At 43.3% G+C, this 18,003-nt stretch overlaps 1 protein-coding gene across 2 annotated transcripts in view; it reads left to right on the top strand.

The window, feature by feature from the left end:
* The window catches only part of Styxl1 (serine/threonine/tyrosine interacting like 1), a 50,208-nt gene extending 32,563 nt beyond the window's left edge, over positions 1–17,645 (top strand). For both annotated transcript variants that reach the window (XM_077802372.1, XM_026396877.2), the window contains 5 exons: positions 480–625; positions 5,749–5,894; positions 12,769–12,866; positions 14,351–14,463; positions 17,439–17,645. In XM_077802372.1, coding sequence (XP_077658498.1) covers positions 480–625; positions 5,749–5,894; positions 12,769–12,866; positions 14,351–14,463; positions 17,439–17,570 — 635 coding nt within the window. In that variant the 3' untranslated portion in view covers positions 17,571–17,645. The remainder of the gene's footprint in view (positions 1–479; positions 626–5,748; positions 5,895–12,768; positions 12,867–14,350; positions 14,464–17,438) is intronic.
* The last annotated feature ends 358 nt before the right edge of the window (positions 17,646–18,003 follow it).

Genomic DNA, 18,003 nt, shown 5'->3' with positions numbered 1-18,003 from the left:
AAACAGACACACATCATGTGAATGACATGCTTCTGTTTATATGAAATGTCCAGAATACATGATCTGTGGGAAAATTAGATAAATAGAGCTTAGAGTAACCAAAGCTGCAAGTTTGGGGGTAACAAGAAAGTGACTGATACAGGGTTTCTTTTAGGGATGATGAAAATGTGCTAAAATTGATTGTGATAATAGTTACACAACTGACTATACAAAAAAATCACTGAATCATATGCTTTAAATGGGTGAATTGTTTGGTGTACAACATGTGGCGTACATATGTTGTGTGTATATATATACGCACACACAGCTTACAGAAGATCCACCTGATGGAAAGTTGCCTTTGAAATTTTAATTGTCACATTCCTCTCATTTATCCTTTTTCGGCTTCCTAAATAATTGCTTTTCAGAAGATAGAGTGGCTGTCTAGACAGATGGTGAGCACAACGCAGGACAGTCACCTCTTTGGTGTCTATTCTTAGAACTGGCGCTCGGACCTGCCGTGGAGTGTGGCAAATGGCTGAGCAACTTCACCCGCAACCCTGTGCACATCCTGAAAGGGGGCTACCAGCGCTTCTCAGGCCTGTACCACTTCTTTCGGACCCAGAAGATCATCTGGATGCCCCAGGTGAGGCAGAGGGCTGAACAGAGGCTAGCTTGGCCAGGAAGCATGGCTGAGGACTAAGGGGTGGAAGGCAGGGGAGGAGGAAGAAGAACAGGGGATGGGAGGAGATGGAGGAGAACAGGCTGGGGAAATGAACTGGTGGCATCCAGGTCATGATCGTGACTTCATCACTGTCCAGGAAAGGCAGAGGCCATTGGTGACAGCATGGAGTTCATCCTCTGTGTCTGGCAGCTGGTGAATGGGCCCGTTCTCACTCTGATCCAGTCTGATTCTGGGTGCTGCTCATGGCCTCTGTTGCTGGGTTTCTTGGGGCCTCACACACCCTTACCCTTGCCTCTTCTGTTGCTGAGGATCTCCCAGCGAGCCAGCTGTGACCCTTTTACCCTCGGCCAGGGTTCCCTCTCAAATTCTCTTCCATCACTGAGCAGCCCTGATCCCCACCATGTCCATCTTCTTCCTCTAAATCCTGGCCTGATCCACAGGGGAGTGTGCTGGTGGGGAAAGGGGCCCTGCAGACCTTCCACAACCCTCCCTGCCCTGCCGCTCTGCTGCTCAGTGGGCTTGTGTGACAAGGCTAGACAGCAGTCTATGGTCAGACCTGTTTCCAAACCCAGGGTGTGTACACAAGCTTTCCGATGTCCTCTCTCCTCCTCTGAGGTAACGGCACCTAGGATTTGGGCTCAGCAAGTGCCCACCAAGTGTGGCTTCCTGTTCCTGGGGGCCTCCCTCTGCTGGCTTTTCAGGGTGTGGAGAGATTGGTGTCTTCTCTGAGCTTCTGCTGCTAATAACTCGCCCCACACACCTTACTGACAGCTCTAGTGAGGTGTAGCTGACATGCGATGAATGGCATGTTTAAAATGAAGTATGGTTGGTTTTAATACGTGTGTGCAGTGACTTTCCTAGATTTGGAGGGGAGGGGCTTGTGGAAGCTACGAGGGCTGAGTGGGCAAGTGGTAACCCTGCTTGGTTGTAGCTCTTTAGAATGGGGTTGCCTAGCATTTGCCTCTCCCTGTCATAGGACCTTTGCCACCAATTTAGGAACAAAGGTGAAGGTTCTACTTGCTACATTTTCTTTACCATAAGTGGGAGTGTCCCCATGCTCCCTTAGGAGCTGCTTCTCTGAGGGAAGGTGGTGACCAAGTATTAGGACTCTGAGATTGCCTTCCGCTTTAGATGGAGCAGCTTATAGTGACTGCCCTGTGCTGGTAGGTGACCTTCCTTCAGTAAGAGCTCCCTCTGAGCAGAGGTGCTCAGGGACTGACAGATTTCAGCAGTCCATTGCTAGAGGCAGATGAGGGCCAGCCACTGAGCAGTGCCAAGCAGAAGGTTGGCATAGTCACATTATACTTTGGGAAGCTCACTGGGAAGCAGATCAGTGGGCCAGAGTAGATTTGGGGAGCCCTGATGAGAGGCAGGGGAGAAAGACAGTCTGAGGACATTTAGGAGGCAGCATTGCTCAACTAGAGAACATGAGGGAGTCTGGAGACAGGAGGAAGGCCCTGGTGTTAATGTGGGTGACAGGTAGGCCATGGTGTGGTTCATAGCAGTGGGGAGCCCCTGGGGGACAATTTGTGGGGCAGACAGCAGGCTCCATTCAGACTGCTCAATGGAGATATCTTTTCTGTTTTATTAATTGGTATTAATGTGCATGCTTTGAGAAGATGAAATGTTTCTATCTGTGCCACACCCTCTTCCCAGCTCAACTCAGGTAACCACAGAAAGGGAGGCTGGTTTGCAGGAAGCAGGAGAGTTATGAGGCATGTGGTGGGTACTGAGGCAGGTTGTTATCTAGTGGGATTATAGGAATGTCACAGGGCTCCAGTGAGCCAGGTACCCTGGGTGGAGTCAGCAGGGCTCTGGGGCGTGGCTTGTAGTGGCTTCACCTGGGGTAGGAGGGACATGATATGCTGTGTTCCCAGGGCTCTGAGGGACTGGTGCTGAAAGGGAGGTAGCCTGAGGTTTTTTTTGTTTTTTTTTTTTAGAAAAAGGAAAAAGAAGGTTTATTGCTTTGCTAGCAAAGGAGAAACACAGGGGACTCCTGTCCCAAAGGCTGTGATTCTGCCCATCAGTAGGAACAGGGGGCTTTTAAAGAGGTGATTCAGAGAAAATGAGTTTAGGGAGGAGAGATCAGGGAGAAGATCAGGAAGGAGAAAGTTGGAGAAAATAAGAACAGGAAGGGGCTGGGCTTGTTGCTCAGTGGCAGAGCACTTGCCTCCTACATGTGATGCACTGGGTTCAATCCTCAGCAGCACATAAAAATAAATAAACAAAAGAAAGACATTGTGTCCATGTATAACTAAAAACAAAAAACAAAAAAGATCAGGGAGGAGAAGGTCAGGAAGGAAAAGGTAAGGGAAAAGAAAAAAATATGTAAATTTCAAAGCCACAAGGGATATGGTCACAGTATCAAGTGAACCCTTGTTACATTTCCCCACTGTCAATTTCTAGCTTCCATTTCTATGGAAAGCAGGTGACAACATCTCCAAGCTATTTACTGCTGAACAGGGGCAAAGTTGGGGGAGGTAACCCAAAGTCCTTATTCTCTGTCAGGTGTGGGGGATGGACAGTTAGGGCATTCAGCATCAGAGCAGTCCAGAGGTCCACAGTGGTAGTTGGTAGGTGACTGGACAAGGTATACATAAGGCAGGGATCTTGCCAAGACAACAATAAAAAGCAAAGCATTCATTAAATTTTTGTAAATAATTAGAACAAAAGCAATTAGTATTTCATCCAGTCTCTGAAAACCATGAGGACTGTAATTCATAAACTATCAGTGAAAAATGGATCAGTTCATCAACGGATGTTAGAAAGATTTGTAGGTTTTTGAAATCAGACTCAAATTAACTCAGGACAAATTTGGGACTCTTACAATCATTACTATTATTCACTCTCATACAAGAATCCTTCCTTTATAGCCTCCAGCTGTACTTACTTTTGGAAGGGTTGACACAAATATACATCTTATGTTACATTTTTAAAAATATATACTTATTTTTTCATTTTTTAGTTGTGGATGGATAATGCCTTTATTTATTTATCTTTATGTGGTGCTGAGGCTTGAACCCAGTGCCTCACACATGCAAGACAAGTGCTCTACCACTGAGCCACAACCCCAGCCCTTATGTTACATTTTTAAAACCATTGTTTTTACGTTTAAGTGTCCAGGTAGGACTGTGCTTTTAGGGTATACTCTCCTGCTAGGTGTTTAAGACCAAGTTGGCCAAAACTGACCCTGTTCCTATCTACTCTTAAGAGTGAGCTGAGATTCCTCAGGGATCACTCCTGGGGACATGTGTGACGGCTCTTGGCTCCATTAGCTTTCCTCTACCAGTGGTGCCACTTGCCAGGATGGGTTGGGGTCTGTCTGACCATATATGGCTTATCTTGGAAGCATCAGGGACATTTCCACCTCCAATGATCCTCTTCTTTGCCGAATGTGCACTGGTTGGCTTCCTGTTCTATAGGGTCCTCTCTGTCTCCAGGTCACCGGAGTTACATGGACCAAAGAGGGGTCACATCATTCTCCAGGTCCTGGCTGACCTTAGAGGGCAAGGTCCAAAATATTGGCTACTTTTTCCTTGGCCCTTTTACTTCCTTGCCTTTGGTCTCCAAGGTTTTGGTTTTAAATATCCAGCAAGCCAGTTTTACCAGATTTAAAGAGGGAGTAACAGGTCATAACTTCAATATCTATAATTTTACAGGTACCCCTTTTATTTAATTTGGGTCAGTATTAGTACTGGAAGTCAGCATTATATAGTATCTGTCCTACATAGCCCGAGCCCGAGGTATTTACTTCTGATTCTGATTTGGTACCAAAGGACTATGGAAGAGATTTTGACCACCAATCACACAGGTCAGGGTCTCCCTTGGAGGTATGATGGGGAAGTGGCGCAAGTCAGAGCATGTGGGGAGCTTGGTGGCAGGGAGGGCAGGTTTCCTTGTGTAGGGCCTCTTCTAGTTGGCTATTGCTGGTGGACACCAAGTTTCCTAGAGAGGACCAGCAGGCGCAGCTGTGGGCACACTCGGTCCTTTGTACCCTTCCTTCATGATGCACTGTGAGTTACAGTGCTTCTTAGAACTCTCTTTGGGAAACATAGAAATAATCCTCTGTTTCTTAGTGATTCAAAGAAACCAAATTATTTTTTAAATTGTGTGTTTCTAATTGATGCATAAAATAAAAAAAAAATCATACTAGGTGATATTTTGATATACAATGTATGCATTATATAATATTTAATTCAAATAAAACATATTTCTCCTTGAATATTTTTTCATTTCTTGTGGCAAAAAACATCCAACTCCTCCTAGGTTTTTGAAATATACAGCACATTATAGTTAGGTGGTCAACCACTGTACAGAGGCACCCTAGGACCCTTTGCTCCTGTTCAGCTGTAACTAGTGCACATGGATCAGTTTTGCCCACCTGCCCATCCCCCTCCCCCACCCCCATCCCCCACCAACCCCATAACTGCCATTTTACTCTGCACCTCTGAGATCAGCTTCTTCAGAGTCCACCTGGGATTGAGACCATGTGGACCTCACTGTTCTGTGCCTGGCTTATTTCACTTAACATAATGTCCTCAGTTCTATTTATGTTGCTGCAGTTAAACTTTCTGTCACATTTATGGACCCTGAATTTAAGTGGTTGTCTTGTCCTCTCTGCCCCACTGACCATTCGCCTCCTTTATCAGAACACATTTTCTAATGGCAGATAGGCACAATGTGGAGAGTTTTATTGAGTGTGTCTTTAAGGTGTTTAAATTCTGATGTCCCCCATTGTAATAAAAGTTCTGTTCCTCCCCACTCCACCCCTAATTGGACACATTCTGGGTTGTGGATGTTCTGCACCACAAGGTCCTCAACTCCAGCCTTTGTGCATGTGACCAGGTGCAAATGGTTGCCAGGGAGGCAATGGAGTGGTGCTGAGAGCTAGTATGGCATCGTGGTGCTGTAGCCAGTCCTGATGGGACAGCCCTCTCTCTCCTCATGTGAGCTGCTATTTGCCAGTCTTTATGAAAGTCCAGATCTCAGTATCATCCACTGTCTGCTGAAGAGATTTCAAGAGATGAAAAGCTCCCTTCCAGAGAGCCCATGCTCACAGCAGCCCTCCTCTTTCCCCACTCCAGGAACTAGATGCATTTCAGCCATATCCTGTTGAAATAATTCCTGGAAAGATCTTTCTGGGAAATTTCAGTCAAGCCTGTGACCCTCAAGTGCAGAAGGATTTGAAAATCAAAGCACATATCAATGTCTCCATGGAGATGGGACCCTTGTAAGTAAATGAGACACTTTTTTAAGGGTATCATTTATTTATACACATTTCCTAGTGCCATGCATTTGTAGAGTTGAAAGGGCTCTTAGCCAACACAAACTGGAGCAGAGTTAGCATGGCCTTCGCCTGTGCCTCGCGTGGCTTTGGCATCCTTTGCCCCCTGACCCTTCACACTCGTCCTGTGAACCTCACCATGAGTGGTGCTTTCCAGGTCTTTGACATGGTGTTATGAAGCATCTTGGTCTACTCTGCTTGGCCTGTCTCGGGAACCTGTGAGAAATGCCTCTGTGCTTTGGCATTGCCTTGGTACCAGGACACACATGCCCATGCAGGCTTATCCTTGTGCAGGAAAGCCCTCACTAGCCCTGCTGGCCAGCCTCTTTTCTGACTGTGTCTGGTCCTGGTCACCAAGACCTAGAATTCTCTGCTTTCAGCTCCTGATCAAAATGGAAATAATACAAGAATTCAGCAAGGCATCTGATAACAAAAATGTCATATAAAGGTGCTAGGGTTGTGGCTCAGAGATAGAACGCTCGCCTAACATGCGTGAGGCACTGGGTTCGATCCTCAGCTCCACATAAATATAAAATAAAGATATTGTGTCCACCTATAACTAAAAAATAAATATTTAAAAATGTCATATAAAATCAATCAATAAATTCAACTTATGAATGTAGAAACATCAATGAAAGATGAAAGATCCATCTTTACAATAAAAACTAAAAGTTATGGGGCTGGGGATGTGGCTCAAGTGGTAGTGCGCTCGCCTGGCATGTGTGCAGCCCGGGTTCGATCCTTAGCACCACATACAAACATCCGCCAAAAACTAAAAAAAAAAAATATTAAAAAATTCTCTCTCTCGCTCTCTCTCTCTCTCTCTCTGAAAAAAACCCTAAAAGTTATAAGATTCGTAGGAATAAATTTAAGAAATATGCAGGGCCTATGTAAATAAGACAATTTTTTTTTTTTGTGACACTGAGGGTTGAGCCCAGGGGCACTTGACTACTGAGCCACATCCCCAGCCCTATTTATAAACAGATAAAAGGGGGCTGGGGATGTGGCTCAAGCGGTAGCGCGCTCGCCTGGCATGCGTGCAGCCCGGGTTCGATCCTCAGCACCACATACCAACAAAGATGTTGTGTCCGCCAAGAACTAAGAAATAAAATATTAAAAATTCTCTCTGTCTCTCTCTCCTCTCTCACTCTCTCTTTTAAAAAAATAAATAAATAAATAAATAGATAAAAGGCATTGTGTTGTGTCCATCTACACCTAAAAAATAAGTATTTTTTTAAAAAAGAATATTTTTTCTCTAGAATCTAGAATCTAGATTAATTGACCACTTTCTCATAATGAAATGACTCCCCTCATTTCTGGTAGTATACTTTGCTGTGAAGTCTGACTTTTCTGATAATAATATAGCAACTAGAGGTTTTTAAAATTTGTTTCAGTCTAGAATATCTTGTTACATCCTTTTACTTTATATTTGAAATACATTTTTTTAGGCAATCTATAATCTCTGCCTTTTGACTGGAATCTTTAGACTAAATGTGATTGTTGATATGAGTTTAAATCTATCATTTGATATTTGTTTTCTATTGATCTCATCTCTTCTTTATTCCCATTTTTCTCTTTTTCTGTCTTCTTCTGGGTTATTATGATTCTATTTTTCCTTTATTATTTCATTCATTATATTTTTTATTTTTTGCAGTTGCTTTAGAGTTTATAGAACACATCGTTAACTGATTATTGAGGAGATTTTTAAACAAGAGGGAAAGTATCTTATATTTATCTACATAATTATCACTTCTGGTGGTCTTTGTTCTTTTTATAGAGATTCAGATTTCCATCTGGTATCATTTTCTTTCTGCCCAAAAGATTTCCTTTAACTTTTTTGTAGTGCACATTTGTTGATGATGAATTCATTCAGCTTTTGTATGCCTGAGAAAACTGTCCTGTGTTGTTAGTTAGCCATTGTCCAAAAAACCCTGTTCTATATGTTTTATTTCAGTTATTTAAGGTGGGGGAGTAAATTTGGTCCTTGTTACTTCATCTGGTCAGAAATGGGGAAAGTAGTCTCATTTATATTATAGATATCCAACTTTGAGTTGGCATTATAAAGATCTTAGCCAAAAAGCAAATTAGGAAATAACTTGCTTTTTGACTCAGATCTTTTTGAATTTTTAGATGAATTCATAGGCAGTTGATATCACCCATGACATTAGGTTTGTTATCTAACAGTCTTTCCCATCATTGATGCCCTCTTTTTTCTAAATCCTTTAGTTTCCTTAGCCAGGCATGGTGATGCGTACCTGTGATCCTAGCAACAGCAGAGGCTGGGGATGTAGCTCAGTGGCAGAGTCCTCCTGGGTTCAATACCAAATTAAAAAACTGAAAGAGATACAACAATCCACAATTATAATCAGAAATCTCAGCATATTGATAATTGCTACAACAAGTAAATGGAAGATAGATTATAATTTCAAAGACTAGAAGAATGTAATTGTCCAACTTTACTTAATTGACAATTGTAAGATGTTCCACACAAAATTAGTAATGTTCTTCTAGTCTTTGAATATCTTTTTTTAAATGCTAGAACCATTTTAATATAATTATACATAGCTGCCAAATCCAGGAAGAAAAGATTTATGCATATATAACTTCCAGTTAACATTTGCATGCATAAACAACAGTGATCTCAGTTTAACAACTCATCAGGATCAGGGCAATTTACCAATGTTTCTTTACTTCTAGGCTTACCAACAGTAAGATACAGATGAATTAATGTCCTTTTTTTTCTTCAGACATTTTGTTGTAAAGTTTTAGTGCAGCTCACCTCCAGCCAAAAGTAATCTTTATAAATCAGTACTCAATTGCTTTGAATTTTGCTTATAATTATCACCTATTTAATCACTAAGAACTCCTGGAGAAGTGGAGTTCAAGGCTGCATACAATAACAGGAGATCATAGTTTTGAAGTCTAGCACAGATTGAAAACCACAGATGTACCATTTATATAAGACACACACTGTTTGTTGAATATTTTCTTACTGTTGAATATCTTCTCAATAAGAACATGGAATATTTTTTGTCATGGTACCCTGTTCTGGACCACAAAACAAACATTATTAAACCTAAAAGGATTAAAGTTTTAAAAATTATGTTTTATGACCCTAATGGAATTAAATTAGAAATCAATAACACAGATATCTGGGGAAAATCCCAAACAGGTGGAAATGAAATAACACACTTTTAAGCAGCATATGTGTCAAAAGATATTAAGGTGAAAATTAGAAATTATTTTGAACCGAATGAAAATATAAATAACACATGTCAAAAATTATGCATGTTGGGCTGGGGATGTGGCTCAAGCGGTAGCCGCTTGCCTGGCATGCATGCAGCCCGGGTTCGATCCTCAGCATCACATACAAACAAAGATGTTGTGTCCGCCGAAAACTAAAAAAAAAAAAAAATGAATAAATATTTTTAAAAAATTGTGCATGCAGCCAAAGCAATGCTAGAGGAGAATTTACAGCCTAAATGCCCATGTTAGATCCACGGCACCATATAAAAATAAAAAAGGCATTGTGTCTACCTACAACTAAAAATATATATTAAAAATTTTAGAAAATGAGCAACTTTATGCCAATAAATTTGAAAATACAGAGTAAATGAACAAATTCCTTGAAAGAGTCAAGCTCAGTTAGATAATAGATAATCAGGGCTGGGGATATAGCTCAGTTGGTAGAGTGCTTGCCTCATATGCACAAGGCCCTGGGTTCAATCCCCAGCACCATTAAAAAAAAAAAAAGAAAGAAATAGATAATCAGAATATCTCTCTATTAGAGAAATTGAATTCACAGTTAAAAACCTTTGTACAAAGAAAACATCTAGGCCCATATGCCTTTATTGGTGAAATAATAATTTCACATAAACTCTTTTTTTTTTTAAAGAGAGAGTGAGAGAGGAGAGAGAGAGAGAGAGAAAGAATTTTTAATATTTATTTTTTAGTTCTCGGCGGACACAACATCTTTGTTGGTATGTGGTGCTGAGGATCGAACCCGCGTCGCACGCATACCAGGCGAGCGCGCTACCGCTTGAGCCACATCCCCAGCCCCTCACATAAACTCTTTAAGAAAATAAAGATGTGGGCTGGGGATGTGGCTCAAGCGGTAGCGCGCTCGCCTGGCATGCATGCGGCCCGGGTTCAATCCTCAGCACCACATACAAACAAAGATGTTGTGTCCGCTGAGAACTAAAAAATAAATATTAAAAAAAAATTCTCTCAAAAAAAAATTTAAGAAAATAAAGATGTGCTGGGTGTGATGGTGCATGCCTGTAATCCCAGCAGTTTGGGAGGCTGAGGCAGGAGGATTGTGAGACTAAAGCCAGCCTCAGTAACTTAGGCAGGCCCTAAGCAACTTAGGGAGACCCTGTCTTTAAATAAATATTAAAAAGTGTGGGGGATGGAGCCATATGGTTAAGTCACATGGGTTCAATTCCCAATACCAAAAGGGAAAAAAAAAGAAAATAAAGATGAGAGAACTCATTTATGAGATACATCATTATTTGAAACTCAAACCTACAAAGACTTTACAAGAAGGGAAACTACAGACCAATATCCCTATGAATACAGGCACAACAATTCTTAACAAAATTTTAGTAAATTGGATTCTAAAATATCTAAAAATGATAATATCTCATGACCAATTGTGTTTGTTCCAGGAATGCAAGGTTGGCTTAACATTGAAAACCAAAGGTAATGCACCATATTAACAGACTGGAAAAGGAAACATCTTCAAGTGGAGAAAAGTTGCACTCTGTAGTTGCTGAATCCATATATATGTATAAGTGTGTATTTAAATATATATGTATAAAATATAAAAATAAGTAATATGTGGTTCATAAAATAATCAACAGTTTTCAGGAGATTAAAATTATATTAGCTTTCTTTCAACCACTGAGGGATTGAGATAGATGATTAATTTAAAAATGTAATTAGAAAATCCCTAGAAATCTATAAATAACTTTCTAAACAGCCAATGAAGCAAAGAACTCACAATGGAAATTAGGAAATATTTTCAAATACATGATAATGAAAATACTATGTATCAATTTGTGGAGTGTAGCTAAACTGTGCTTAGAGGGAAATGTACAGCTAGGAGTGAATACACTTATTACAAAGGGAAAAGGCTAGAAATCAATGAGTTATTTTAAGCATTTATTTTAAGAGAGGAACAGGAAATTAGACCCAAATGACAAAGGGATAATAAAAGCAGATTATTGAAATAGCAACAATAAAAGAGGATCAAGAAGGCCAAATTTTATTTTTTTAAATAAAATCAATAAACACTTGGCAAAGAGCAAAGGCACAAATAACCAGATGGCAAGAGAGAGCCCATGTCCTGTACCTACTCTAAAAGATTGTAAGAGGTGTTACGGAAACTTTATTATGGTAAACATAGATGAACAAATTTTAGAAACTCCCTGTCAAAACTGACATCAAACAAAATTTGAGTAGTATAAAGAACTAGTGAACATTTCCACAGAGAGAACTCCATGTTTAAATAGTTTCAGTGATTTAATTTTACTTAATATTTAAGGAGGAAATTAGGTCAATATTAAGGGTTTTTTTCCTTTTTAGAGAATAAAAAGAACAACTATCAACTTATTTTATGAGACCAGCATAATTTTAACTTCATAACCTAAGATGCTATAATGCAGGAAAATTATAGACTAATTTTCCTTGTGAATATAGATGTAAAAATTCTAAATAAAATATTAGCACACTGAATATGGTGAGATATGAAAGGATAATACATGGTGAGGAAGTTGGGTCTGTTCCAATGATATGAAGTTGCTTTAACTTCTGGAGAATTCATAGCTTACCAAATCATTAACATAGAGGAAAAAAAAACAATTATTTCAATAGATACAGATAAAGCATTTAGTAAGATTCACAATACATTCCTTTTTAAAAAAAAAAAAAAACTTTATTTTTATGTAGTGCTGAGTATCAAACTCAGTGCCTCACGCATGCTAGGCGAGCGTTCTACCTCTGAGCCATAAATCCAGCTCTCACTATATACTTAATTTTTCTTTTCAGTACTGGGAAATGAACCCAGGGGTGCTTTACCACTGAGGCACATCCCCAGTCCTTTTTAAGTTTTGAGACAGAGTCTTGCTAAGTTGCTCAGGGTCTTGCTAAATGGGCAAGTCTGGCCTTGAATTTGTAATCTTCCTGCTTCAGCCTCTGGAGCGGAGCCACTGGGATTATAGACAAGTGCCACCGTACCCAGCTTCACTATGGATTTGTAATTTTTCTTTTCAGTATTGGGGATTGAACTCAGGGGCACTTTATAACTGAGCTACATTCCCAGGCCCTTTTAATTTCATTTTTTTTTTTAATTTTGAGAGAGGGTCTTGCTCAGTTGCTTTTAACTGCTGAGACTGGCCTTGAACCTGTGATACTTCAGAATGCTGAGCTTATAGGTGTTTACCACTGTGTCCCACTCATAATTTTAAAAAAAATTCTTGGAAAACTAGGAATAGAATGGAACTTTCTTGATCTAATTTTTAAAAAATATACAAAGTCTCTGCAGCAGGCCTGGGGTGCTAGTGTAGCCCAGTAGCAGAGCATTTGCCTAGTGTAGACAAAGCCCTGGATTTGATTCCAGCACTGGAAAAAAAAAAGATCTGTAAGTAATCATCACACTTACTGGTGAAATGTTGAAAGTTTTCTCTCAGCTTCTGAACAAGACAAATGATGCCACTATTTCCATTCCTACTTCCTGGCATCCTTCCCCTGTGGACCCGCTGCTGAAGATGAGGGGACACCACAGTGGGCTGTGTGCTGGTGACTTGTGTTCTATGTTTAGTTTTGCAGGTGACCCTGACAACCTTCTCCACATCCAGATAGAAGATACTCCAGACGTCAAGATTATTCCCTTTTTACGTCACCTCTGTCACTTCCTTGGTAAGAGCCTTCCCTAACCAGGGAGCAATTAGCCTGGGAGGCAGAGGGACTACAGTACCTCTTCCATATGCTTATCCCTGATCTCGACTCCTCATGCTGAGGACAGAGGAGGTAGGGGCCAGCACATGCCTGGCCAAATGTGGACAACTCAGGATGAGTCCAGCTTCTCAGGAATCCTGTTAGATGAGTGGGGGTGGTGTTTCCCTTGGGAGCAGTGGGCTCCAGTGGGAGTACCAGGTTGTAGGTTGAGCAGCCCTGGTGAGGCTGCCATAGCCCTTTGAGGCTATTTGAAAGTATGGGTGCTGGCCACCACATGTGATCGTGTCTGTGGAGGACCTAGAAGTGCTTCTTCAGACCTGAGGGTGCTTCATCGCTCCATGTGGGCTCCCTGCCACCTGTTGTCCTCCTGCCACACACAAAGCAACACCCACCAGCTGCTTAAATCATCCAGGGTGGATTGTGTGGTCGTTCCCAGGGCATAGGACTGTCTGAGGAAAGCAAGGTCCCTGGAGAGCAAGGCTGGGTCAGGGCAGAGGCCCTCCCTGAAGTGCCTGCTGGCACCACACAGCCCCCAGCCTGAGCAATTGGGGCTGACAATGGAGCCCAAGTGCCCATTATTAGACCAGCAGATTACCACTTTCACTCAGCTAGGATCTGAGCCTGAGACTTCCCGTGTATCCCACCATGAGGTGGCAGAGTCTGCAGCACAGAGAGACCCACCCTGCTGGGTGGCTCTGGGCCAGCCTGTCACTGATGCATGGCTCAGTCTCATGTATGTGAATAGGCAGTCGGCCTTCATCATCCCAAAGTTCTCCTCTAGCTCTGACAGCCTGGTTTTGCACGTGGTGTGCTCATCTTTAGTTCTTGGGGTTCCCAGGCCAGCCTTCAATGACAGTTTAAACTCCCCCACTCCCTGGGCAGGACTCCCAGCTTTGGGGTTATGTGACTGTAGCTGGCTTTTCTATGCCAGGCAATGGGTCTCAGCCTCCCAGGTGGCTGGGATTGCAGGTGTGTGCCGCCACACCTGGTGCTCAGCATAGGGCAGAATAAAACCCCATTTTCCAGATAAGGAAACTGTGGCTCAGAGTAACTTGCCCAAGCCCCACAGAACAGTGAGTGACAGAGCCAGGATTCACACCCCCTGCATTGCCTCAGCGGCACCTGAGTGTCCTTGGGACATGGTCCTATCAGCATTAGGCCAACTGGCAACAGCTTCCTGGGCTAGAAACCTGGAGAGCCAGGAAAAGGTTTCACCTGGCACTGCCAGTTAGCTCTTGAATGGCCAGCTAGGTCTGAGGGCCCCCCGTTTGCTAGACAAGCTGTGTTGGGGAAGTCGTGAGACTTGCCCAGGCTTGATATACTGTTCCATACTCATGCTTGAACTATGGGCACAGCGAGGCCAGTCTCTGACAGCCACCCAGGTTCCAGGTCCATGGGGAAGAGGGCTCTGCACGAGCCCACCTCTTCCTTCCTTCCTTCTACAGAAATTCACCTGGAGCTTGGCTCTGTCGTTCTGGTCTTTTCTACCCGGGGCATCAGTCGCAGTTGTGCGGTCATTGTGGCCTTCCTCATGCACTGGAGAGAGGAGACCTTGCAGGTATGTGTTCCTTGAGGCGGGCTTGGGCCACAACCACCCTAGGTGTGGAGTCAGGGCCAAACCTGGGAGAAATAGGGCCTGGCACTACTGTGGGGCCCCAATTGTGGGATGGGGAGGGGGAGAATTAGGAAGGGAACTCCAAATCAGGGTGTTTCCCAGCAGGTGGCACCCAAGGGTGGGTCCCCACGCTGCAGGCCAAAGCCTGTATACAGCACTAATAGGACACAGGCCAGGCTGAGAGGCAGCACCAGCTCTGTGGCTCCCCTGCTGCCCGTCTGTCCCCGAGGTTGGTTTGAGTTTGTTCAAAGAAAAATGAGTGGAGTCACAGAATTGCAGCACTGGCCAGGCCTCAGTGGGCACCCAAGTCAATCTTCCTCACCGGGGTGGGAAGGAAGGAGGGCACTGTTAAGGCAGACCCACGGAGATTTGGGCATTTGACTCCCAGGTAGGGCTCGCTTGGGGGCCTGCCCTGGGGAGGGGATCCTTGCCTGTCCATGGTCTCAGAGGGTTTGGGTGGGAGCTGAAAACTTCCCATGTGTGTTTGGGGGAAGGGCAGGGGTAAAGAATAACCATGGTTTTGAGTATTGACCCAACGTGCTCTTCAGGAAGTTGCAGCCTAGAATGCCTTGGCTGTCCGGTAAGTCTACTTCAAGGCATGTACGTCAGAGAGCAGAAGACAGGGACTCAGATATGTGCACACCCATGTTCACAGCAGGACTGTTCACAATAGCTGAAAGGTGGAAATGACACAAATGTCTGTGGACAAATAAAAGGAAACACAAAATGTGACATCTCCATATAGGAAAGAGTCAGCCTTGCAAAGGAAGAGAATTCTGCTGCGTGCCACAGTATGGGTGGGCCTGGAGGACACTGCTCCATAAGGCAGGCCAGTCATTAAAGGACTAGTACCTAGGATTCCCCCTGGTGTGCGGTACCTAGAGTATCAAAATCAGACAGGTGAATAGCAGTTGACACGGATGTACCCAGGGAACAAGTGGGATGGGGAGTCGATGTTTAATGGGGTCAGAGGATCAGTTTGGGAAAATGAAGATGTTCTAGAGATGGAGCGGGTGACAGTTACACAGTAATATGAACATACTCAGCGCCATGGAACTGTATAGCCCTAAAGGTGGTTAAAATGGTGAACTTTAAGTTCTGTATAATTTACCACAATTGAAAGGTATCTTTTTAAAATAGTATTTTTAGTTGAAAAAAGACACAGTACCTTTATTTTATTCATTTTTATGTGGTACTGAGGATTGAACCCAGTGTTGAGCACTTGCCTAGCATGTATGGGACACTGGGTTCTTTGTACAAGTTTTTTTTTTTTTTTAATTTGGGGAATTTTAAGATTTTTCTATTTCTACAAAATATGCCATTGGGATTTAATAAAGATTCTTATATCTGTGGGTTATTTAGGCAGTATGGACATCTGGACCATAGTAAGTTTTCTATAACATTGGATATGTTGCCATTTAATTGTATCATCTTCAATTTCCTTCTACAATGCTTTTTGTAGTTTTTGGTATGTCTCTCACCTCTTTGGTTAAATGTTTTAGTCTTTTTGATGCTATTGTAAATGGAATTGTTAATTTTTTTTTTAAAGAGAGTGAGAGAGGAGAGAGAGAGAGAATTTTTAATATTTATTTTTTAGTTCTCGGCAGACACAACATCTTTGTTTGTATGTGGTGCTGAGGATTGAACCCGGGCCGCACGCATGCCAGGCGAGCGCGCTACCGCTTGAGCCACATCCCCAGCCCTGTTAATTTTTTTTTAATTGTTCATTGTTGGTTTGTAGAAATTTAACAAACTGATGTGCTAATTTTGTTATCCTGTAACTTTGCTGGATGCATTTGCTCTGGATGTGTAAGATTTTAGAAATTTCTACATGAGATTAATGTCATCTTCACAAGGAGTGCCGCAGTCTGGCTGGGCACAAATAACTGAGATGCCACGAAGCACTTGTAGGTTCAAAACAGCAATTCTTTATTGCCGAACTCTACCAGCACTCCACACACACTCCCCGGGAACACTCTCACCCTCCACCAGGGTCAGCGTGCACTCTCCCTCGGAACCCCAAGAGAACACCAAGGGAACTCCAAAGTGCAGCAAGAGCCTCCCTATTGCCCAGCCAGTAAAGGTCAAATATACAATTGAATACACAGCTTAACATAACCATCATTATCTCAATGGCTCCCTGGTTACCTCTCAACCACTCCCTTCTGGCAATATGCCATGCATCATCCTGACTCAGCTGTGGCGCTCAACAATGGAGATAATCTTTTTTCTTTCCAATTTGGGTGTCTTTTCTTGCCTAATTGCTCTGACAGCTCCTTGCAGTTCTAACAGAAGGGGTGAAAGTGGCCCCGTGCCTTGTTCCTCTAAGTGCTCCTCTCGGGAAAACCTCTCCATCTTTCTCCATTGAGTGCGATGTTAGCAAGGGTGATTTTCATAAATGGTCTTTATTAGGTTTAAGCAGTCTTCTTAGTTTCACCATTTCCCCCTTTGCTTTTCCCCTGTCCTCAATCCGGATGGATACCAGCTCCGCCTTCTTTCTAACCCTGAAGGAAGGCAACTTTAATCTTCCTTCTTCAGAGAATTTGACCCCGTCCTCCTCCCCTTTCTAGGAACACATCCAGTGACAATGCAAACCTTTGTTGAGCCTCTCTGCACCAGGTTTGGGTGTGTTGTGTTCACCCCACTTGGTGGAAGGTTCCCATGTGTTGTCCCAGCATTCACAGCAGCTATCTGAAAAAGGAATGATTTGTCCCTCTATTCAGAAGTGCCAAGAGGCTTGCCCAAGGTGCGGCCAGCTCCCTCCACTGCTTGCCCTACGGAGCCATCACAGGCTGCTGCGGTATCTAGCTCTTAAACCATGTTGTGTGCCCCTGGGCAAGTGCTTCCTATCTCTCCCGAGTTGGATCTGATCCAGGGCCCATGACCAGTCCTGACGTCTCCTTTCTCTCTGTTCACAGAGGTCCTGGGCCTATGTCAAGAAGTGCAAAAATAACATGCGTCCAAATTGGGGATTGGTGACTCAGCTGTCGGAGTGGGAGAAGATTGTCCTTGGAGACACTGTCACAGACATCTTCAATCCACCATACTAATCTCTGAGGCCCAGAGATGGGCGCTGAAGAACCTTTCTTGGGACCTTTGTGGGCAGAGGGCAAGCATGTGTACCCAGGTTGGTGTGGAAAGAAAAGGCCTGTGCTGCCTGCAGCCTCACTCGGACTTGTGCACCGGTTCTTTCAGGCTCCTGTTCACTCACTGTGGAGGCGCATCTGCTAAGCTTAGCCCATATCCCTGGGTGCCTTGGAACACCCCGATGTCCTCCTAGAGTTTCCTCTGGCCACCTAAGGGGCTGCCATACACACCCTGTGACTTGGATCATTCAGAGCTTTCCTGGGAGGTGCTCGGTGTTGGTCCACAGGGTGTCACAATAGCCAGCCACTGATGGGGATTTGGGCTGGGGTAGAGCTCAGCAGGTAGAGGGCTTGCCTCCCATGCACAAGGGCCTGGGTTTAACCCCCCAGCAACAAC

This window comes from Urocitellus parryii, chromosome 9, assembly GCF_045843805.1.
Source record: "Urocitellus parryii isolate mUroPar1 chromosome 9, mUroPar1.hap1, whole genome shotgun sequence".
NCBI classification, from domain to species: domain Eukaryota; kingdom Metazoa; phylum Chordata; class Mammalia; order Rodentia; family Sciuridae; genus Urocitellus; species Urocitellus parryii.
The sequence above is the reverse complement of the archived record's forward strand: the minus strand, read 5'-3'. Positions and strand labels throughout refer to the sequence as shown.